We start from the raw sequence: 25,179 nt of genomic DNA, 5'->3' as shown, positions 1-25,179 counted from the left end.
TATTTATTTTTTTTATTGCCAGAAGGTGTTTTGTCACATGATTAGAAAAATAGTATTGGTTGAGCCCATAGTTATACTTTAACATTTATATTGGAGAAAGTAATTTCAGATCAATTTACATACAATGATATAAACAAACAAACAAACAAACGGTATGCATTGGTGTTAACCTGTTACAATAAGGCGTCCCTTCGAACTCTTATTTTGAAGGCCCATACCGGAAATGACTTTGCTTTTTTTTCTAGCTTGTGTTTGGTTAAAAATTAAAGGGCTGTTAAGCAGAGAGTCACTGACTTCCACGCACTGCGAGCCCGCGTGGATATAGTCCTCAAAGCACTAATATTATTGAACTATACGGAGGATATTTAAGTTATATTTCCTGGGAGTGGAAACACTTAAAACTCTTCGGATTCTTCGGTCTTTTTCTGGATTTGCTGGTGCTCCATTTTGGACTTTTGACACGCTCCGAGTTCCTGAGTGACTGCAGTGAATGTGAATTCTCAGCGGGCTGACAAAAGGCTTTCTTCACGGAGGGGATAGATATAGTGGCGGGGTACCGACACCACGCAGCGGCTGTTTCGTGGCAAACTCTGTGGTGCGATGAGGAAGACGTGGAAGACTCTGGCTTCACTCAGCCGTACAGTTTAAAAAGGTAACCACTTTCTCAACCCGTTTTTTTTTTGGTGATTTGGAGCTGTTAGGACTGCTGAGGTGAGGCGTTCGAGGAATTAGGTAGTTTTGGAAGGACACGTTTTATGCTCTTTTTTAAATACGTTTTATACTTTTATATTTATATAAACATAAACTTAACGGGCTGTTTTGCGAACCTGAAGTGTCTGTCCTGAAAAAAATACATTGTATTGCTGGTAATTAAGATTGTTTTTTGGATGTAGATTTAATATAAGATGTAAAGCTGCAGCTTTCCCTGAGTTGACGTGTTTTCACTGGTGTCCCCCCCTCCCGGAGCGCAATGATCAAGCTGCTGTGCGCTCTCCAGTCCCATCGTCTTTTGTTGTGTCGCCTCTTTACCTTATGGACCTTGGTAGATTGCTTAGTAGCTGTCAGTACATAACGTTTTTGTTCCGGTTTTTGTTCCGGTTAAAATCTGTTTGCTCTGATAGTTCTGTTCCTTTGGTTAAGTGTCGAAGTGCAGTCCAGGACCAATAGAACCGGACCAGACAGAAGAACATGTAGATGGATCTCTGTTCGCTTTTCTTGCAGACTCTAGTCCTGAGTTATAAAGATGGGCGTATCGATCCAAATATTGATTTCATTGATACCAGGGTGGTTTGCACGGTAGTCGAGTGGTTAGCGTGCATACCTCACAGCTAGGAGACTAGCTTATACTAGCAACTTATATTCTGTCATCCTTGGCAAAAACTAATAATGCTAGTCAATAATAATAACGGGCTGCACAATGGGCGAGTGGTTAGCGCGCAGCTCGGAGACCCGAGTTCGATTCCACCCTCTGGCATCTCTGTGTGGTGTTTGCATGTTCTCCCTGTGCATGCATGGGTTTTTTGTCCGGGTACTCCGGTTTCCTCCCACATTCCAAAAACATGCTAGGTTAATTGGCGACTCCGAATTGTCCATAGGTATGAATGTGAGTGTGAATGGTTGTTTGTCTATATGTGCCCTGTGATTGGCTGGCGACCAGTCCAGGATGTACCCTATGTCTCCGAAGACAGCTGGGATAAGCTCCAGCATACCCGTGACCCCATAAGCGGCATAAAAAAATGGATGTATGTAGTTTTCAGTTGTTTCAGTTCTCATAAACACATTATAATAGGACTGTTTGTGAATGTAGCATGTCATTCCAACTCCAGCCAGCAGATAGCATCTGCTTCCTAACACACCACTCCGTACCTGGTATACCAGAGAATAGGATATAGCAGGAGGGATCAATGTTGCCAATTAAGTCATCAGAGAGACACCGGTCCGAACCCAAGTATTGATAACAAATGCTTTAGCAGCTTCACTCTGCATATCTCAACTGACAGACGGCCATTATTTATTTCAGTCCTTGTTATTGCCTATCCCCCCCTAACTACTGACAAATGGTTCCAGCCAAATATTCCAATAGGGTGGATATGCTGTGATCGTTTCCTTTTAAAGTGTTTAATTAGTTTTAGTCACTGGGTGGCTTCTGTTTGATGCATCCCTGTGGCAGGCAGTTAGCAGGCAGCCTGTTGTGGTGTGAGGTTTCCTTGGAGGCTGGTCTATGACTTCCTCTTTTCCCACAATAGGGAAAGAAGTTGGCACTCGCTGAATAAGTAATGGAATTTCATCTCAATGACGGCAGCCCACTGTACTGTATCTGAAAGTTTGCCTGAATTTGACGTGCGGCCTCCCGGGAGTCGTTGACCTTGCACAGCAGAATGAATGAGTTTCATCCATGAGATACCGAAGACGAGCCTTCAATCTTAATGTAGGACTCATAGGAACGATCTGGATGTGTAGCAGTTTGCTAAGACTGTGATTAACAATCCGTAGTTAAACAGTATGTCATCAGGATTTGTTCAGTTCGGTTAAAGAGATTGCATATGACCCATAATGCAATTGCATGTAAACACTGTGAATAATAATAAGTGAATAAGAACCCATAATAAGAAATATTTACAGCCGTGTCCCTAAATGGTAAATACAGTATGTGGGGCAAAGAAAATGAAAATGACGGAATATCTAACCCAGCAATATCAGTTAGAAATTATGGATCATATATTTACTGTTGCTTTTCGTGTTTCGGACTTGAACATTGTTTTCTAATGTGAAAACTGTGATTGTGAACAACCCGTGATTGACCCGTGATTGGAAACTCATGAGTACCAAACTCTTAGCTCAATGAACATCAAGTTCATCCATGAAGAGTGCAAGTTTGAAAAGTATAACTTAAAGTATCATAAGTTTGTCATACGGTTTGGGCATTGTTAATCAAATAATTGAATGCATGGTAATAATTCTGTATATGTGGCATATTCTATATTCATTGTTTGCTTGAAGGTGCTGTAGACCTTGACAGTAACATTCTGTTGAAGGAAGTGGTCTGACTCCAGTCTACCTCTACTTCTATAGATAATGATGCTTAAGCGATGGACATCAATGCTTCTGTCTTTACCTTATCTTTTACCTTATCTTTTACCTTGTCTTTACCTTATAAGTATTGAGCAATTGAAGTTGGTGGTGCAATGGAGAGAGTATGACTCGGTTGTTATGGTAACCGAGGCAACATTCGAGGATGAAATGCAACAACAGCATTCTAAATTGAACTATACTGTTTGTTTACTTGGCGGCACGGCGGTCTAGTGGTTAGCGCGCAGACCTCACAGCTAGGAGACCAGGGTTCAATTCCACCCTCGGCCATCTCTGTGTAGAGTTTGCATGTTCTCCCCGTGCATGCATGGGTTTTCTCCGGGTACTCCGGTTTCCTCCTCCCACATTCCAAAAACATGCTAGGTTAATTGGTGACTCCAAATTGTCCATAGGTATGAATGTGAGTGTGAATGGTTGTTTGTCTATATGTGCCTTGTGGTTGGCTGGCGACCAGTCCAGGGTGAATGAATGAATGAATGAATGAATGTTTGTTTACTTATTACTGCTTTTGGGAATATCATTCATTAATTTGTCCTGGGCTAATAGCACATTGTTTGTCAAGTTGTCAAGGCAAATCCAGTTGATTCACACAATAGATTGTTTGTAAGAGCCAAGAATGGCTTGTTTTTCTATTGTCCGACCCATTTTACAAACTCTATTCCAGTCAAGTCTGCTGACGCCATTAAAGTCATTAAAAGTCACAGAAACTGACTTGTTTTCTTTTGAGCAGGTAAATGAGCTTTATGTGTGACATTAGTGAGGCATGCTGTTTTGGTTTAAAGTCAAAAGGGTCCTAAATAACCTTCATCATTTTTGTTTAGATGGTTGTCCCCAGGGGTAGACTAATAAGAGGACAGGACTTTGTCTCTCAATAATGAGTTATGACAGGTGGATGGCGGCGTAATCACTGGCCTCAGAAACACATTGCATCTGGCTCGTACTAATTGGCCACTAATGGAAAACGTCTTTGTCAAGTCTGACTCTTGTCAGGAACACCTCCAGTCAATGTTTAGCTGTGACTAAATCCTAATGGCTGTGAAGTCGACATGCAATCCCGGGGACAGGTAAAACTTAATGCAACAGATCTTCAAAACTGCGAATATAAATGTTGCACTTACCAAAAGGGAAAACACATTAACGAGGAAATATGTGCTTCTCCTCTTCCAACAATTATTCCAACAAAAACAAAAGTGAAAAGGCTTGGCTGGAGTTTGAGACCAGCTGTACTCGACTCTGTGCTCCCCTCTTGTCATCGGCTTTATGATTTTTATGGTGTCATTTTAAACTATAATTTTCATTTGACCTTGCTGTGATATCATTATAGTTTGAAATGACAGTATTATAGCAAAAGCATAAAGTCGATGACAAGAGTAGAACTCAGTCGCATAAGAGGCTCATTTATCATTGTAGAATATGGATCCAATGTTCCAGCTAGATCTGGAGTCGAATTAGGTCAAGTTGGGACCTTTATAGGTCACAATCTATTTTTCGAAGTATTTTTTTGCTACCAAGTTTCCTGCTTTTTGATCTTGGTTATATCAAACCCAAATATGACTTTTTTTTTGTCCTCAGTCTGGTCATTTTTGAATAACATTTGTAATACCAGTAGTAGATCCTTGTTTTCCTCCTTTATTATTTGTTCTGAATGATGCGTTCAATGTAGATAAAAGCATAAAGTTGATGACAAGAGGCTCATCTACCATTGTAGAATATAGATCCAATGTTCCACCTAGATCTGGAGTCGAATTAGGTCAAGTTGAGACCTTTATAGGTCACAACCTATTTTTCGAAGTATTCGTTTGCTACCAAGTTTCCTGCTTTTTGATCTTGGTCATATCAAACCCAAATATGACATTTTTTTAGTCCTCATTCTGGTCATTTTTGAATAACATTTGTAATACAAGTAGTAGATCCTCGTTCTCCTCCTTTGTTATTTGTTCTGATTGATGCGTTCAATGTCGCATGGTGTTTGCAGTGACCTACGATACTGAAAAACCACCGCCCAAAACCCAAAGAAAAATGGCTAATCTTTGGGGGGCATCGAACCTGTTTTTAATTGTGTCGCTTGAGCAGACATATAAGAGGAAATGGATGTCATCTGAAGAGCAGACAGACCTCTCAGTGACTCCCCTTGGTGAATGGTCATGTGACACATGACCCCCTGTGACCCCATGTCGCGTGAGGATGCACAAATTCAGATGGCAAGGTTAAGTTGGAACACAACAAAACCAGGATGTGATGATTTTGAATTGAACGGTAGCATCCTTATTTGTATTCCATGCTATTCCATGTTCTGTGTGAATTATTAAATCTGCGCATATTGCATGATTCATAGGGCTGTATGTTAAATTCCTCCCGGGGGACATATACTTTGAGCCAAATTTAAAAGTGAAACAAGCCTTTTTACTTCCTTCACTTGACCTCACTTTAGTCATTTTTCGGCATGCGGGATGTAAATTTCACTTGTATTACCCCGAGTCTGCAAACCTTTGCTAATTGAAATCATGTAGATTATAAGAGGAAGCTCTGGTTTTGAGTTTCAGTGGAGGAGAAATCCAGCATGTGTGTGAAGCTGTTGTAAATCATGAGGATGAGGGGAGGGCCGGGGAGGGGGGGCTCGCATACAGGCCTCAGAAGGCCAACAGGATCTCTGCCAGAACTCATGTGGTGAGGAGATGTTTGCCAGGTGAAACACTGAAGGATGGTTATCAAACATCTGGACCTGGAGGAGGGGGTTGTTGATGGTAGAAGGGTGTAGCTGTAAAGGTCACACCTCTTGTCTCCTGATGTACTATACACTCTCTAAAGGGGTCTCAAACTCAATTTACCTGGGGGCCCACCGGATCTAGGTTCTGGGTGAAGCCGGGCCGCATCAGGTTTTCAAAAAAAAAACCTAAACCGCATTTATTAAAAACTGGAAAAAAAAATCAATAAAAAAAACTATCTTCAATGCTTTTGCTTCTATACACAAAATAAGATAAAAAAAATAATAAGCAATTTAAATAAATAAATAAATAAATAAGTAATAAATAAGTAAAATAATAATAAAGCAGAAAATAAGAAAAACGTAAGAAACCACATACAGTTGGTAGAGAAATATTTTTTTTTCAGATTCAAATGTACAGTATTAACAGTTATTTAACCTTTAACATGAACATTAATGAAACTTAATAATTTGACCCAATTAGCAAGTTAGCATCGTACTCAGTTCCATCTGGGAGCAGCGTCGTAACTTTAACAACATGTTTGACGAGATGCTTTATCTTGACGTGTATTTTCTGTTTTATTCCAAATCATTTCCTGCATTTATTTGTACCCAGCGTCATAAGCCTTTAGCTTCATTGCTAATCCAAAGGGTAACAGTATGGGCGGGGCAAAATCATGTTAATTGTGTCCGGTGTGCACACAGCTTTAAGCTGTCATTTCAACATTAAACTTTGGTATCAAGGTGGGGGTCTCAAACTAGTGTCTCGCATTTGGTCCGCGGGCCGCAAGTTTGAGACCCCTGCTCTAAAGCGTGGTTGCGGACGATTCCAATTCCTTTATTCAAACCTTTGAGAAAGTATTGTATTTTCTGCTGTTGAAGGCGGTTTATGCTCCTATTGAAATATTAATAACTGAAGAATCTCTGCCGTGTCAGATGTGGTGGCAGACAAAACCACATTCCCAAAGCCAGTGTATCCTGGCAGGATCCTTTTTTGATATTTTCTCTATCGGAGTGGGATAAATTGAACAAATTGTTTATTATTGTGGTTGTATTGTGGCTTTGAACTGCACTGCATACGGAGAGCGCTGATATTTGTGTTGCCACCTCTCAGTAGGAGTGTCACAAGATCTCATGAGGTTAAAATGTGACTATAATTTGTCACTCGGTAATAAACTACTCTCATAGGCACTAGACCTGGGGCAACAATAAATACATTTATCACACAAATAAATGAAAATGAAGCGGATAATTCTTCCAGCTTCAAAACATGTGGATGCATTGTCTGTTTTCCTCGTTTCCCGCCTCCAAACAGGCAGGAAGACGGTTCACTGCGTGCATTGGTTTCAGCACCTTGGTGCATTTGTTCCATCGAACAACGGAGTGAACCCTTTTGTCAGTAATACAGTCTCTTTGTCTTGGTGGGTGGAGGCGGAGCCGGTGGTAGCATACACACAGTGTGCAGAAGAGTGTAACATAGAAATGAAAACTTGCAGTACATAGTCATATAGTTTGTATATTCTGTCATTGTACTTGTCTAAAAGTAAAGTTAAAATCTTGTATCCGTGTATCATCTTGTCTTGTGGCGCTTGCTTTAGCTCTCAAGTTATCTCTGGCAAACTGTTTGCGCTTTGCAAACACTGCGATGATAGGAACAAGCCCCGGACCCTGGTTGTCGTAGCAATGCTGGCAATTCAGGTTGTTTATAAGATTTGGTGTGTTGAAGCTTGATGTTTTGTTTTGTTTTTGTCCTTCATCAGAGTATTTGCCCAAATGGGTCTCACTGTACAATAAGGTACACAAAAATACAGTACTCACTGAGGAAATAATGACAAACTAATGAGCAGAGTAGTTACTGAGGAACTAAGACACACATTTAGAGTAGGTACTGAGGAACTAATGATAAACTAATGAAAAGAGAAGTGGTGATGATGCAACAATAGAAGGCAATTCAGTTCTAAGATGACAAATATGGCCACAAGGTGTCATAAGTGTATTTTATAAGCCCTTTGCATGCATCTTCCTTTTTATAAAAGAGCACTCTGCAGCAACCAGGAAGTGAAAAGGCTTGGAGCCGTGTTGTGCGAAGGAGGTTACGCATTGTTAGGGAAAATCCAAAATCTAATGCATGCACATGCGGCCATTTGTGCACACAGTGTTATGTTTGTAAAAAAAATTATTGTCTTGTAAAACTGCCATTTTTTTAGTTGTTTATGTTGTGGCATGTTCAATTCCACCCTCGGTTATCTCTGTGTGGAGTTTGCATGTTCTCCCTGTGCATGCGTGGGTTTTTTGTCCGGGTACTCCGGTTTCCTCCCACATTCCAAAAACATGCTAGGTTAATTAGCGACTCCAAATTGTCCATAGGTATGAATGTGAGTGTGAATGGTTGTTTGTCTATATGTGCCCTGTGATTGGCTGGCCACCAGTCCAGGGTGGACACCGCCTCTCGCCCGAAGACAGTTGGGATAGGCTCCAGCACCCTCCGCGACCCTCGTGAGGAAAAAGCGGTAGAAAATGAATGAATGAATGTTGTGGCATCATTGTTTAGACATTTTGGCTATTTTATACGGCTACATTTATATATATCTTTTCACAAAAGGCCCTTTTCCTCCATTTTTTGCTGAGAACTCATATTTTACTGAAACCTATGTTCTGCTGATTACTGAAGAACAGGAAAAGGTTCTTCTTCCAATGAAAGATGAGAGTCTAATCTTTGGTTTGGTATATACAGTAAACCTCGGATATATCGGATTCAATTGTTCCCACTGGTTTTGTCCGATATAAGCAAAATCCGTTATATGCGTATACCAGAAAATGTCCGTTTTATGCATATATCGGATTTATATCCGGTATATGCGTAAATCGGATGTTATCCGTTATAAAAAGGCACTTCCTTGACTATGTTTCCAATGTACCTGGACGCGCAGGCAACGCTGCAAATGACGTCGTCACGATTCGCCTGTCACGATTCGGCGAATCGGAGCGCCACGATGCGGCCATCCGATACTACATGCGAGGGAAATTTAATGGAAATGCATTGGAACGGGACTGGAGATTTTGTCCGAAATAGGCGAAATCCGTTATAAAAAATTCGATATATGCAATGAATTTTTATTGGAAATGCATTACAGAAAAATCGGTTCTTTTTTTATCTGTCCGTTGTGAGCGAATTTCCTATATATCCGAGGTTTACTGTACCATGTATATGTAGCCCAACACAATATTCTGTGTGCCTTGAAAAATCAGTCAATTTCATCTGGTGTTACGGGCCAGTGAGTGTCGACTCTGAGGTCAAACCTGGAAGACCAGGACACACAGATTTGTCCTCCAAGAAGGAATGCATCGTGAAATGTTTTGCTTCAGGCCCCCCCCAGGCTATTTGTATATCTCCAAGACCCCAAGGCAGAAATAGAAACAGCTGACGTGCCCACGACTTCCTGACATGCTGTCAGTGAGCGTCTTGTTCTTTTGCTTTCATGCATTGGACATCTTTCCAATGACTTGTATTGTTTGAGCTTGGCCTTTTTTTTTCATCACAAGTCACAAGTGGCCGTTTTGCGGTTTACTTTTATGTACGCTGTCATTTGGTGTTATCTTGTGGCTTGCCCTTCCTTCCGCGTTGGCAACACATGTCTGCATCGGCTCACAGTGCCGTTGAAAACGAGAGATGACAGTAATAGCCGGGAAGGAATCACAAGTGGTGATAGAGAATCCCTCCAACTGTTCGACCTACTTGAATGCTTTCCTTTAAAGGCTCAAATGCCATACGGCGAGTTGCGACATGCCTCCGGGAAGGTTTTACTTTGAGGATACTTTTGAAACTTCTTTAAGCTCTCTCTCATCGGCATCCATCAGGGTTAAGCCAAAGCGCACTCAGGTGCTTTGTTAAAAAGACGCGACCTGCTTGACTTTTTGAGGAAAGGTATGTTTAAGGACGCGCTCCACAGTGTGTCATGGATGCTTCGGGCACTTTACATCTTTGACACACCGAGCTGCTCAAACAGTGTGCCGAGTGTCTCTAAGCTTCTCTGTGAGAGTTAGACAAACAGGCGTCCGTCTGGGAACATAATGAGATTGTCTCCATGTTTTTGCCGCTTGAGGGGGCTGTCAAGGGCAAAGACAAACCTACTGTATCTGTATGCAGTTTTTGTTTATTTTTATTTGAGCACATTGTGCGTCTCTCAAAAGCGCTACACTTTTGAGAGACGCGCTAAAGTCATTATTGTTAACAATTTTACAATTAATCAATTCTCATTGTAAATGAGAAAAAAAAACTTGCTTAGAGTTGTTTACAACAAAAGAAAAACAATTTAAATGGCTTAAACAGATTTATTAGTACATTCATTCATTCATTTTCTACCGCTTTTTCCTTACGAGGGTCGCGGGGGGTGCTGGAGCCTATCCCAGCTGTCTTGGTGCGAGAGGCGGGGTACACCCTGGACTGGTCGCCAGCCAATCAAAGGGCATATATAGACAAACAACCATTCACACTCACATTCATACCTATGGACAATTTGGAGTCGCTAATTAACCTAGCATGTTTTTGGAATGTGGGAGTACCCGGAGAAAACCCACGCATGCACGGGGAGAACATGCAAACTCCACACAGAGATGGCCAGGGTGGAATTGAACCCTGGTCTCCTAGCTGTGAGGTCTGCACGCTAACCACTCGACCGCCGTGCCGTCCATTTATTAGTATAGACAATCACTATTTTTTAATTGCTACTTAATGTTAGCACATTAAAATAAACGTAAATGTACCTAATTCTCAATTGCATCATCACCTCTTTGTGCTTCTCTTGGAGAAAAAAAAATGTAAAAGACGTATAAATATGTGTTTGGGAGCGAATGAGTTAAGCGCTAATTGCGGTCGGTGTTAAAAATGTGCTTAGGTGTGCACAATTCTGCTTTACGTCACCGTCACTGGCTGCATTGGACTATTATTCCTTGTTCTTGGTTCCTCCGAGGGTTGTTAAGCGCCTGTATCCACTGCCACAACATTTTTACTGTGAGACCTGCTGTGGGAGGCCTTGACCTTTCACCTAAGAGGAGTTTACTCCCCCTATGGGTAAAGCCCCCCCATCTGGTTTTAAGAAAAAGTCAAAGGGTATTTACAGAAATTTCGTCTGGGCTTCAAACCGTGCTGACGACCAAGTAGGTGGGATGATTTGACGTTTTTCACAGATGGATTCCTTGGGAAAAAGGCTTTTAAACGATGGGAATGGAATGATTTATGACTGTAATGTTTCTCATGATATGACACTAATAATGATCCACTCTATGTTTCCACTCTAATGGTGTGGTCGCTGAATTAATTCATTCATTTTCTACTGCTTATCCTCACGAGGGTCGAGGGGGGTGCTGGAGCCTATTCCAGCTGGCGAGAGGCGGGGTACACCCTTGGACTGGTGGCCAGCCAATCACAGGGCACATATAGACAAACAACCATTCACACTCACATTCATACCTATGGACAATTTGGAGTCGCTAATTAACCTAGCATGTTTTTGGAATGTGGGAGGACACCGGAGTACCCGGAGAAAACCCATGCATGCATGAGGAGAACATGCAAACTCCACACAGAGATGGCCGAGGGTGGAATTGAACTCTGGTCTCCTAGTTGTGTGGCCTGCATGCTAACCACTCGACAGTTGAAATGAAATCCACTACAAAGGCCACATGAGGCCACATTTGTGCATCCGCTGTACGCTATGCATTAGCAATCTAAGGCATTTTTTTTCCCGTCTTTGTTTCCAATGATAGGAAGATCTGCGTGCATTGTAAGTGTCCTCGAGAAGAGCATGCAGTGAACGCCATGCCTGTGGAAATGGAGAAGACGGTCACCAAGCTGATGTACGACTTCCAGAGGAACTCCACTTCAGATGATGACTCTGGTTGCGCTCTGGAGGAATACGCCTGGGTGCCACCAGGACTCAAACCCGAACAGGTACCTTATACCGAAAAACACACAAGGTTGACTGCTCAATCAGAAACACTCACTAGTAGTTTTTATTGGGTACAGCTGCACAATGTAAATTTCTGATCCAGTGCAAAATATTATCTCACAAAGAAAGATTGATAGCAGTGAGTCTACGCCAACCTTTTATGCTAAAGCGGCAAAAGTATTTGGCCATGTGATTGCAGACATAATGTCTTCCACTCGTCTGGGAAAATCTTCTTCAAGATGTTGCTGTGTGTCCACTTTGTTATTTTTGTCCATTTATCCATTTATATGTATGTATCCATTTTATATGTATGATGTGTGAGGTCTTTCACACCAAACTCATACCACCATGCATTTTAGTCATGCTGGAACAGAAAAGCGTTGTACCCAAAAGTCGGATCCTATAGCTCAAGGCATTTTTTTTTTTTACCATTTTTCATGTCGACCACTGTCTTGTTCCATAACCGTGACGGTATTTGAAGACGTTTTAAATGCGTCCAACTTGCTTAGGCCTTGATTATGCAGCTCAACAATCTGACCTTGTTTAAAGATGGTAATGGTTTAATTTCATTTGAACATGCATCAGATTACAATTGAATGCATCACATAATCAGTTCACAGTTCCACATGTCCAAAAGGAGTAGGAAGAAGCAAAGCTTATTAAATCCTACCCCTCCATCTGGTACTTTTACAATCAGTAACTGTTACATTTGTTCACTTCCTGCTTTTTCCATAATACATTAATTAATTCATTCATTTTCTATCGCTTTTCCTCACGAGGGTCGCGGGGGGTGCTGGAGCCCATCCCAGCTGTCTTCGGGCGAGAGGCGGGGCACACCCTGGACTGGTCGCCAGCCACATATAGACAAACAACCATTCACACTCACATTCATACCTATGGACAATTTGGAGTCGCCAATTAACCTAGCATGTTTTTGGAATGTGGGAGGAAACCGGAGTACCCGGAGAAAACTCCACACAGAGATGGCCGAGGGTGGAATTGAACCCTGGTCTCCGAGCTGTGAGGTCTGCGCGCTAACCACTCGACCACCGTGCCACCCTTCTATAATACAGTTTAAGGTTTTTTTGTTCTTTTTTTTTAGGTTTTGGGGTTTTGTTGGTTTTTTTTTTATAATGTACCTCGTACCAAAGTACAAGGTGATATGACCATACAATGACATAATGGGTACCATAGTAAGTGTCAATATAGTGATATATATAAATATATAAATGTTTGCTAAATCCTTGTATTTAACAAACATCAAAGAGAGAAAGCTTTTATGCCTTTGCAATCAAGAGATCATGACAGTGTGATCACTTGACAGAAAATGGCATTGAAGATTTTACGGTTTTGACACCCCTGGTCAAGTGTCAAACACAATCCCAATTGAAATAGATCTGCACCAAGATAGCTTATCAGTTTATATAACTAAGACTTAGCGTTGTTGCACTCCACTACATATTATCACTATATTATAATAACTCCAGAGTTTTCTTGCTGTGCCTCCTGCAGGCTAAAGGATAACAAGGATTATGACGCCCCTGCAGTCACATTAATCTCCAATTCATTCTGCCTGCAAACATGTTTACAGTAAGTTTCATCAGCCTCACGGCGGCTCATCTTTGCTTGCGTGATACACAAACACGTTAAACGGCGCCGTGCACATCCAAGAAAATTCTCTTTTAACGTACTTCATTGAAGCACTACGCATGGGTTTTATTGGACAGTGGGTGTGTTTATGGAAGCCACTTTGGTTTTCTTGATGAGCTCAGGGTGATGAACTAGTCAATACAGAGCTGGCGCAGCCCTCTGATTTCACCCTCAAGAGGCCATTTTTCATTTCTCTCTTGGGTCACATGACGCAACCTTGAGGTCAATTAGGTTCTCGTCTTGGGCAGTATGATTTTTACAAGTGGTCAGGCAAAAGTGGGAACTGAAATGTGAATTATTTCAACATATACTAGGCTATTGGTGTTGGTAATAAATGATTTTCATTTTCATATTATGTATGTCATCCTCTTGTACACAATCTTGAAGAATGAGAACCTAAGATTAATATCTAGGATCTTGATGGTTGGTTTAGGTTTCTCCCTAGAGAGTTGATGCCCTATTGGTGTGTAGAGTTTAGCTACACTCTCAAAAACGTATACTCCTGCTTTTTTGGGGTACAATGTTTTGGTCTTCAAAGTGACTGACTTTGACATATTTCAAAAATCAAATTCGTTTTGATGAACAATTACATTTTTTGTCTTCTGGAAAAGACCAATTCACACCTTTTGACTGCACAGCTCATTTTTCAAAGGTGCTTTTGTGAGCTGTATCTGAATTTTTATGTCAGTGTGAACAGTAAAATTCAAATTTTTTTCAAATGCAATTCGGCTCTGATTTGTATATGCTACTGCTTAGCTACTGCAGTCTGAATTGTGAGGTTGTACCATAATTTCCGGACTATAAAGCGCACCTGATTATAAGCCTCACCCACTACATTTTTAGAGGAAAACCGATTTTATACATACACAAGCCGCACCTGTACATAAGCCGCATGTGCCCACATTAAAGCATGTAAACATATTTACAAAGAAAGACGGTACACAAAGAGAGTTTTCAAAGTTTTAATAATATAACTTAACAATAATAATGATATAACTTCCTGCTTTTATTACTTTTTTCGTCTTTTTACATTGCTCCAGTTCTTCCCGCTGCCGTTTCCAGCGTCTCACCATCGATTCGTCAATTCATCGATTGCTTTTAGCTTGAAAGCTGCGTCATATGCCTTTTCTTTTTGCATTTTCCACGATGAGAGTATGTTCACGCTAATTTAATTTATGCACAAGACAAGAAGTTGCTGTCTTCCTCGACGCATATATTCCACCGGTCTTAATCTTACCTTTTCTACTCGAGAGAGCCCCTGGCGGCCGTTAGAAAAATTACAAAAATTGGCCGCATCACTGAATAAGCCGCAGGGTTGAAAGTTTGGGGAAAAAAGTAGCGACTTATAGTCCGGAATTTACGGTATATGTCCAACCTATGCATCACGACTTGGATAGACTTGGATTAAGGTATCCAAAAATCATTTTTGGATAATGTCAACGTCTGTGATTGGCTGGCGACCAGTCCAGGGTGTACCCCGCCTCTCGCCCGAAGACAGCTGGGATAGGCTCCTGCACCCCCCACGACCCTTGTGAGGAAAAGCGGTAGAAAATGAATAACGTCAACGTCCCACCACTGCTGGCACCCACATCGACCAACAAGGTCCTCGGAACAAAATTTTCTTCTTCATCCTAATCATTTGGTTAAGAAAATGTTGCACGAAATGTTGCACGAAATGCCCCCAAAACATGAATTCTAGTGCTGTTACCATGTTGTTACAATTATCCTTCCTGGTCTCCACTTTGCTGCAGTAGTCTGTTTTTCTTCTGCCCTCGGTCCCCACTTGCACAGAATTTGTCACATTGCCCACGTGGCCAACATCCACCAAATGACATGTAATTGCAGTTCCCGTCCATAGTTATCGTGTCTTGTTCCAACTGTGGCTTATTTTTTTTTTTTGCCGTTTCCCGTGATACAATTTTGAAGTGGTTAAAAAAAGAGCCAAGTGAAAAAGACGCAAAATAGTGTAGTACCTCTAATAGTACCTTGAGTGACATACATGAACTTCTACTCTGACCCTATTTTTAACAGTGCAGTGTTGTCAATAATAAAAACGTGTCCACTAACATCTGTAAAGTGGCTTGTTGAGAGATTGTCAGTATCGGTGCCGGTTGCTATCTTCTCCCGCTGTCTGGTCAGTAATTGCAACACAAACCAGCTGTGTGAAAGCATCACTCATGTCGCTACGCTGTAAAGTCCTGCCATTTTGCATTCAAAATACTCCTTTTGGTACAGTTAGATATGGGGGCCCTGTGTTTAGTTTCATTTGCTTGTGATTACAGTTATTATCACGAGCCACCCCCTCCTGACTCTCGCCGCAGATGGGTGTGTATTTTATGCTGTATCTTCTTCTGCGTCTCGTGTCTGTACCGATGGCACTCGTACGTACCTTTTGGTGTCATACACACATGCCTTATCCATCCGCAACGGCAACGGATGCCCTGACATCTGGAGAAGTACATTTATGAGGAGGTTGTCGGGTAGTGTAAGGAATCTTGGTTGTTGAGGTGTGGTCAAGCGGCTTTATTCAATCTGTGTGTGTGTGTGTGTGACAGACAATGCGTTATTGCCAAGGACAAAGCTGATGGCCTCTAGTCAGTAGATCCATTGAACTGACAGATGGGTTGTTAAGATTGTCCTGACCCAGTCAAATGGTATCGATCACCTTTTCATTCCAATGATTTGCTTCATGCCGCATCATGTTGGCGTATACCTTTTTTCCCATTACAGCCACCACCGGTATCTCTGGATTCAAGGCGCGTTCAAATAAAACTGTTTTTATTTCCCCATTTTCATACCTCCTGTGTTTGACCTTTGCCCTCGAGCCTCTCCCTAAAATGCTGTCATTTCCCCAATTGCCCCCCCCCCTTCCCGCCTGCAGCCAGTCACATTCATGTTTGAGTGCCCTGACCTCCATTTATACCTCGACCCTCTGTTACAGTGCAATAGCTACACTCCCATAAATAACAAAGAGATGACATTCATTGTCCGCCTCTGCAATGCAAAGAATGTGCAAGTAATTCGGAATGGCTGGATTAGCATTTAATCCTGTCTTTGCGCTTCCTACCTGAGCGCACACATTTTCTACATGCGTATGTGTTAATCACTTCTTAGTGCACGTGTGTGTGTGTGTGTACGCGTGACAGGTCAGTAATACATTCCCATGTGTAGAGATGGAGAGGTAAGATTCCATTAAGTCTTTGCTGGTGGGCAATAAATCAAACTGATTCCAGCTGTGCATGTGTGTTGGTCACTCCTCCTCTTAAATCTTAATTATTTTTGTCTGTGACCATTTAAGGCTGTAAGATTAGAAAATTGGGTAACATTTATATGCAGTCAACCATGTAATGGCAAATGGACCCTTAAAATGAACCGGGTTTTGCTTATTTCTGGACACACGGACAAAAATGCATGCATATATAAGTAATTAGTGAGGTAAAAACACTTCCTTTTTAATCATTAAATTGTTTATTCGGGGATTTCAGCATCCAAATACATTGTTTTGTCTATATCTTCTATATGTCAGGTCCACCAATACTACAGCTCATTACCTGAAGACAAGGTGCCCTATGTGAACAGCCCGGGAGAGAAATACCGAATCAAACAGCTCCTTCATCAACTCCCCCCGCACGACAACGAGGTGAGAGCCCAAACCTCCCCCATCACCTTCATCCGTATCCATCTATCTTTCTCTTCCTCCCCTGTTTCAGGGCAAAGGAGTCAACACACAGAAAAGATTACATTTGAATGGTAAAAAAAACAATAAGTAGAGAAAGGCATTTTTTCTACATTACATTTGACATTCAACTGAATTGAAATAAGCATTCATTAAACATGTTAAATGCATTGTTTTCTAACTAAACACAAGGATTGTTCTCAGTCTAACTTGGTCAAATACTATTTCATTCATGTTAATACTGCATATGATAAAACTTAAGAAATTGACACGCTGTGCATTTTGTTACCTGCACAGGTTCGATATTGCAACAGTCTGGATGATGAAGAGAAGCGGGAACTGAAGCTCTTCAGTAACCAACGTAAAAGGGAAAACCTTGGTCGGGGCAATGTTCGCCCTTTCCCTGTGACCATGACGGGCGCCATCTGTGAGCAGGTAAAAATTAGTCGTAAATATGACACCATCAAAGATAAAAATCAGAATTCTTATTCATTTAAAATTATCTTTCAATTCAAGTGCTGGTTGAAAACAAAGCAGTAAACACGCAACTCAAGAATGAAATTAAACAGTAAACAAGTGGGTCTTTAAGTTAACATGCTGACCACTTATTTATTGAAAACTTAAGAAAGGTATCAAACACATTGAGAGGGGAAAAAGGAAAAAGTGATAACCCAATAACTTACCACTTCCACATGAAATGGGAGGAAACTGTTTTTCTATGTCATGTCAGACATGTCATGACTGGAAAACTGCATTTTCTTTTATATTTTGCCCATCATCCACAATCCTTATGTGATACATGAACACATACTGTATATTTTTCTCCTTTTTTTTCTTTCTGAAGATATAAAAAAATATAAAAAGACAGAGCTCAGCATGCAAGTAATGAGAAACGAATATTACGCCTATAGGGCCTCCTGGAAAAAAAACTCCAAAAAGCGTCAACAACACTCAATTTACAGCAACTACGCACTCACAATGCCTTAGGCGACTACCGAAGGGTAACGCTACACGTTGGACGTGCCGCCAATGCTGCTGTGTTTCTGGTTTTTGAGCACGGAAAAGTTAACGCTCTGCGTTTTTGGTTCTATGTTGCTGTGTGAAATCAATTTACCAAAGAAGGAAGTAACTTCCGGTAGTGCTTAAAAGGACCAAAGTATGACATAATACTGTAAGTATTACATGTGATCATGAATGTACCTGTTACTACACGGTCACAGCATGTACAGTATTTAAAACCATAAACCATTGCAATCTTGGCAATCCCATTGCATGCAGAAAGGTGCTCTCTTTTTATCTGTTTTTATATCTTTAGAACACACAGAAAATAAATATGTCTATATAAGGACTGTGGATAATGGACAAAATTCCCCAAAAAGTGCAGTTTTTTGGGGGGGTGAGATATTGTCTCATCAGTTTTTTACTAATAGGCCTCAGTGTACGTCATTGTAGTCATAATTTATTAATTAATGCACCAATTTGAATCGTTTTGCATTTTGCATGCATTTGATAAAAGCATGGATGATGATGCATCTTTTGATGCTGATGTTAGTACGGAAACACCCAATCATCACTCTCCTCAATGTCCTTTCTGAGTCATGTGACACGGGTCAAAGGTGTGTCATGAGCCAGACGCGGAGCCGACAACTGGCAATTTGCGGGCCTTTTTATATGACATGTGAGAAGTGATGTATGTGGACATACAACGCCCTGAGATGTGCCAGTTGTCTTTTATAACAATGGCGTGACCTTGTCAATTCAATGTGGGAGGTTTGTATTCAGGGGTCCTAGCGTACATAAAAATAGAGAAATGATTCGTCAATAAAAAGCCATGGTGAATGGTTGCATTTCACTTTATTTTCACACACGTACATGTAAATTATCTGATTGCATAGTGTTTTGATAAGCAATACATGGTAATGGTAATTTTATTTCATTTGAACATGAACAGATTACAATTGAATGCATCACATAATCAGTTCCCAGTTCCACATGTCCAAAAGGAGTAGGAAGAAGCAAAGCTTATTAAATCCTACCCCTCCATCAGTAACTGTTACATTTGTTCACTTCCTGCTTTCCATAATACAGTTTAAGGTTTATTCATTTATTTATTTATTTATTTTAATATTGCACCTCGTACCGAAGTCTCATCTCTGTGCTTGGATGTCTGACAATCAAAACGAAGCATCGTCAGAATCAGAATCAGAATCAGAAACGGTTTTATTGCCAGGTATGATCAACACATACTAGGAATTTGTTTTTGGTATAGTAGGTGCAGACACATCTATTAAAAAAGAATGAAAAATACAAAATATACAGAAAACACAGTATAAATATATGTACACGGTCTGTTTTTTGTTTGTTAATCCGGAAGTGCAGTCTGATTGTTTTTCCTAAGAGTCCAAACTGGGCGTTAATGTAACGCATATAGTGAAAGTGTCAAAGTGGCAGGATGAGGCAGAGTGTCAGGGGGCGTTCAGGGCCTTGTTGATGAGGCTGTTGTCTTTGTCGAGGCAAAACATGCAAAAAACAGCTTACGTTTGAGCTCCGATCCTGTTTAACTTAACATAGTCACATGGTGAGTTTTGCATTGGGTTTCACATTCAAGCAAGTGTTGAAGTATTTATTGCCTATTCTTCAGTGCAGTTTAATGGGTCAATCCATTGTGTGTGTGTGTGTGTGTGTGTGTGTGTGTCCTTTTGTTTGTGTGCTCGTGTTTCATTCTTCCAGCTGACGCGAGCTGTCACACTCAATCAAACACAGTTTGTTTTAAAAACAGCGTCTTGCGTCCTCACAGAATTGTCATTCTCTTTCATACTAACCTAAATCTTGCAGAAGTTTCCAAATTTGGCCTCACAGGACCACAATGCAAAAACCTAGCAGTATTGCAGTATTGTGTACAACAGAGGATTAAGCATTTGTCGTGAAGATGCACGGTAGCTTTTCTTTCAGGTTCATTGATATGGACACATACACAGGAACACATGAGAAGAACACCAGGGATGGGATTGTGTATTGTTGAGTGTGTATTGATTTAAGCCTGCCTCCCAGCACCTGGAAGCTGTGTTCCAGTTAGACAGCCGCTAACTCTCCCTCTGTCACCATCTTCCCGCTCTCTCTCTCTCTCTCTCTCCAAATCTACTTTCTCCTCCTGACCTTTGACCCCTTGTCTCCTTCACTTTCCTTGTTGTTTATCTCTTCAACTCCTCTACCTTCACTCCTCTCTACCCATACATCACTCCAGTTTTATTTGCCCCACCATTGTCAGCCTTTCTGACCATGAAGGCCACACGTAAACAAACATTCTCACCTGGTTTAATTTTTTCAATGCAGAATTACACAAGCATTCATGACATTGACACTTAAAGCTCCAGCAGAGACATTAGCAGCCTTACTCCTCCCTGATGGCTTTTCTTCACATCTGAAGGTGATCCATTACGATGTAATGCAGCTTTATTTGAAAGGATTTATGCTACATGAAGGTGAAATTAGGCTATTTTATGTGACCTTTTAAACCCTGAATGTTGTTATAGAACAATCCAGTGTCAACCGGTGCTGCTTTATTGAATGACTGCTCTCCATTTAGCATTTTTATGACACAGGAGCCATCATATTTCGCTTGGAAAATTACCTAAGGAAGCTGTCGATTCTCACATAAATTTGGAGTTATGTAATGTAAATGAAATAGTTCTAGATAAGCACTTAGTGGCTACAGATTTAGGTACATCTGCAGAATGAGACCATGTCGTTCTTCGCCACTTCACTTCTTCACTGCAGTTTAAATTTCACAGATTCACAACTCATTTACTACCAAAGATGTATTTATAGGTTTTTACCAGCCCTGCCGCATGCTCCCAAAGACCTATTTATACATCTTTTACGTTTTTTTGTGCAAAAAGTGGTAATGACGCAACTCCACAATAGAAGAGCGCATGTTTAGTGCAGTTGTAAGCTGGAAAAGACGGCCACAAGGTGGCAGAAGTACATTTTATAAGAACTCCGCCTGCAACTTTCCCATAAAAATACTACATGGTCTGCAGCAACCAGGAAGTGAAAAGGCATAGGGTCTTGTCACGTTGAAGAGAATATGTATTGAGGGGAAATTTGAATGCACACATGAAAATTGAATAATTGTCAGTCAAATTTTATTTTCATGTAAAACTATCATGTTTTGTCTTGTTTATGTTGTGTTGTTGAGTTTTTTATGTATTTTGGCTATATATAATAATATATAATATAATAATATTATATAATATATAATATGATATATATATATATATATATATATATATATATATATATATATATATATATATATATATATATATATATATATATATATGAAAAAAGATCATTTGTTAAATTTACTATAAGTACACTTGAAAGTACACTGAAAACGAGGAAATGTACCTCAAATGACGTGATGTCTGAACGTGATTCAGATGTTTTGCTACTATTAAGGAAACTAGTGTTAGACAAATGGATTTTTTTACTTGATTGACAGTTCATTTGGAGCTGTTTGTGCATACAAATATATATAATCTTGTCCTGTCATTTATCTTTTTATTCATTCAATGCAGTAAAAATGCAGACAGTTGCCAAAATTGATTAATCATGATTCATTAATTTAAAGACTGTGATTAACCTGATTAAAATGTCGAAATATTTGACAGCCCTATTAAAAATGTCTCCTCTTCCATCTCTTCCATCAGTGTGGAGGCCAGATAAATGGTGGCGACATCGCCGTCTTTGCATCGCGCGCCGGCCACGGCGTGTGTTGGCACCCGGCTTGCTTCGTATGCAGCATGTGCAGCGAGCTCTTGGTGGACCTCATCTACTTCTACCAGGACGGGAAGATCTACTGCGGGCGGCACCATGCGGAGAGGCTGAAGCCGCGCTGCACAGCTTGTGATGAGGTAGTCTTTTTAACGAGTGCGTGCGGATAATCATGCGCTGACGCATCAGCGTGATTAACATTCACACAGTCTGCACATTGCCTAAGTATGCACTAAACTGCTGTCATATGATGCTCACTGGTTTTGCTCCGTCACACACACACACACCCATAGTCATTCTTAAACCATAAATTTACTTCAGCTCTAATGATCTCCAGACTATTAACACTAACTTCCCCTTTCTAAACGGGGACAATGACAGCGTCGGGACTTAAAAGGCACATCTGTCTTTTAACAAGGGCTGTAAAACGAAATAAACATTTTATTGAGTTCATCACATGGTTGTCCGTGATTCGTGGCAATTAAACACTAATTACCACTCATCTCTTCAACATGTACACAAACTCTGTTGTCAAAAATTTCATTTAACTTCTAAGTGTACAAAAACGCTCTTTTCTCACATTTTGCTGCAGTCACTAAATAAGAAAAAGTCTGGAAAAAATAGTTAATATAATGGAGTTGTTCCACAGCGACTTTATGCCTGCAGGCTGTCGTCTTTGAACAGTGTCAAATGGCACACACATCTGACTAAACCGCAGCGCCACGCAGATGTCGCACATTGAAAGCGTTTTCAGTATATTTTCAAAGCGCCTTGCTTTTCTCCACGGCGCAGGAGCATGAAAATTACATTGGAGGATCCAGATTGTTTCCTGCCTTGATGTCCCGGACATCAGCATTAATGAATTATTAGCAAATAATTCAACAGCCTTGCTCAAAGACAACAAATGTGAACTGCAACTAACACTGACTTGTGTTGGTAGTAGTTCTAAAGTAAAGGAGATGTCACAGTGTTAGAACATAAATTATCCACAGGGTTCAATGTTTACAAAAAAGTAGAACCTTATATACTGGAAATTACGGTAATATGAATGAAATAAAACATTTTGGGGGCTGCACGGCGGTCGAGTGGTTACTGCACAGACCTCACAGCTAGGAGACCAGGGTTCAATTCCACCCTCGGCCATCTCTGTGTGGAGTTTGCATGTTCTCCCCGTGCATGCGTGGGTTTTCTCCAGGTACTCCGGTTTCCTCCCACATTCCAAAAACATGCTAGGTTAATTGGCGACTCCAAATTGTCCATAGGTATGAATGTGAGTGTGAATGGTTGTTTGTCTATATGTGCCCTGTGATTGGCTGGCCACCAGTCCAGGATGTACCACGCCTCTGGCCCCAAGACAGCTGGGATAGGCTCTAGCACACCCCACAACCCTCGTGAGGATAAGCGGTAGAAAATGAATGAATGAATGAATAAAACATTTTGGCGGTAGAGTAATAGAATACCCAGTTTTTGCATGTTTTTCCACACACTTTCTTCAACAGTCCTTGAATGCACCATCTAACTTTCAAAGTTTACAGATAAAGTAGAACCTTATATACTGTAAATTACGGTAATATGAATGAAATAAAACATTTTGGGGGCTGCACGGCGGTCGAGTGGTTAGCGCGCATACCTCACAGCTAGGAGACCAGGGTTCAATTCCACCCTCGGGCATCTCTGTGTGGAGTTTACATGTTCTCCCCGTGCATGAGTTGGTGCATACTCCGGTTTCCTCCCACATTCCAAAAAACATGCTAATTGGCCACGCCAAATTGTCCATAGGTATGAATGTGAGTGTGAATGGTTGTTTGTCTATATGTGCCCTGTGATTGGCTGGCCACCAGTCCAGGGTATACCCCGCCTCACGCCCGAAGACAGATGGGATAGGCTCCAGCATCCCCCGCGACCCTCGTGAGGAAAAGTGGTAGAAAAATGAATGAATGATTGAACCCTGATGCTAACCTTGCACATGTACGTGCGTCATATCAACAGACTATAGAACAACTTGAAATACTCCAGCAAGGCAGGAAAGTTGCAATGATACATTTTTATATTTTTGTATTATAAGGGGATGGCATTTGGTTCAGTGTGAATGCGCCCTTAGTTTACACCACAGCAGGCTGGAACCATTTTAACTGGCTTAAAACACAGAGCATGGGTTTAACCAGTGTCATTAAAAGCTTGCACCAATGGTTCAAACAAGCCTACTGCACATTCATGACAAAGATCCAACTGTACTAAGCTGCCAGGAGGGGAAACAAGTGTACAAAAAGACAAACCAGCGCCTTTTATCTTATCACAACTGAGATTGTATCTCTTTTTGATTAAAGATCGTCTTTGTTTCTTCTCAGATCATCTTGGCGGACGAGTGCACAGAAGCGGAGGGCCGTCACTGGCATATGAAGCACTTCTGCTGTTTCGAGTGCGAGACGGTGCTCGGGGGCCAGCGCTACATCATGAAGGAAGGAAGACCCTATTGTTGCTCCTGCTTTGAATCCCTCTATGCCGAGTACTGCGATTCCTGCGGGGAACATATCGGTACGCCCAAAAACGCCACACGCTATACTGCTTTATCTGTGCAGCCGATCTGGGTTGACGTCAGCCATCACACCATATAGGTCACATACATAATCACATAGTACATGCGGTACCATAGACAAACATTCACACTCACACATTGGCAGCCATGAGCAATTTAGAGCTTCAGACTGACCTAACTTGCATATATTTGGAATGTGGGAAGGGAGATTACCATGAGAAAACCCACACCGAAAAGTCCCAACGTCTGTCACAGCAATGTGTGAGGCAGATGTGCAAACTGCACTGCACGTGCTTCCTGCCATCAACTTGTCTTAGAGGCCGGGGAGGGCTATATTTATATATAGCCAATCACAGGGCACATATAGACAAACAACCATTCACACTCACATTCATACCTATGGACAATTTGGAGTCGCAAATTAACCTAGCATGTTTTTGGAATGTGGGAGGAAACCGGAGTACCCGGAGAAAACCCACGCATGCACGGGGAGAACATGCAAACTCCACACAGAGATGGCCGAGAGTGGAATTGAACCCTGGTCTCCTAGCTGTGAAGTCTGTGCGCTAACCACTCAACTGACGTGCATCCCCCAAAATGTTTTATTTCATTCATATTACCGTAATTTCCAGTATATAAGGTTCTACTTTATCTGTAAACTTTGAAAGTTAGATGGTGCATTCAAGGACTGTTGAAGAAAGTGTGTGGAAAAACATGCAAAAACTGGGTATTCTATTACTCTGCTGCCAAAATGTTTTATTCATTCATTCATTCATTTTCTACAGCTTATCCTCACGAG

General features: G+C 41.1%; 1 protein-coding gene across 3 annotated transcripts in view; it reads left to right on the top strand.

Annotated features, from left to right (window-relative positions):
• Positions 1-25,179, top strand: part of prickle2b (prickle homolog 2b) — a 94,520-nt gene that overhangs the window by 65,792 nt on the left and 3,549 nt on the right. For 2 of the 3 annotated variants that reach the window (XM_058074545.1, XM_058074547.1), the window contains 5 exons: positions 11,561-11,744; positions 16,919-17,032; positions 17,366-17,503; positions 21,781-21,984; positions 24,193-24,379. In XM_058074545.1, coding sequence (XP_057930528.1) covers positions 11,561-11,744; positions 16,919-17,032; positions 17,366-17,503; positions 21,781-21,984; positions 24,193-24,379 — 827 coding nt within the window. Of the gene's footprint in view, positions 1-200; positions 653-11,560; positions 11,745-16,918; positions 17,033-17,365; positions 17,504-21,780; positions 21,985-24,192; positions 24,380-25,179 lie in introns of those variants that run through there. The other variant, XM_058074546.1, reaches the window with a different exon arrangement.

This window comes from Doryrhamphus excisus, chromosome 1 (assembly GCF_030265055.1).
Source record: "Doryrhamphus excisus isolate RoL2022-K1 chromosome 1, RoL_Dexc_1.0, whole genome shotgun sequence".
Lineage (NCBI taxonomy): Eukaryota > Metazoa > Chordata > Actinopteri > Syngnathiformes > Syngnathidae > Doryrhamphus > Doryrhamphus excisus.
Note: the sequence above shows the minus strand (reverse complement) of the source record. Positions and strands in the feature narration are given on the sequence as shown.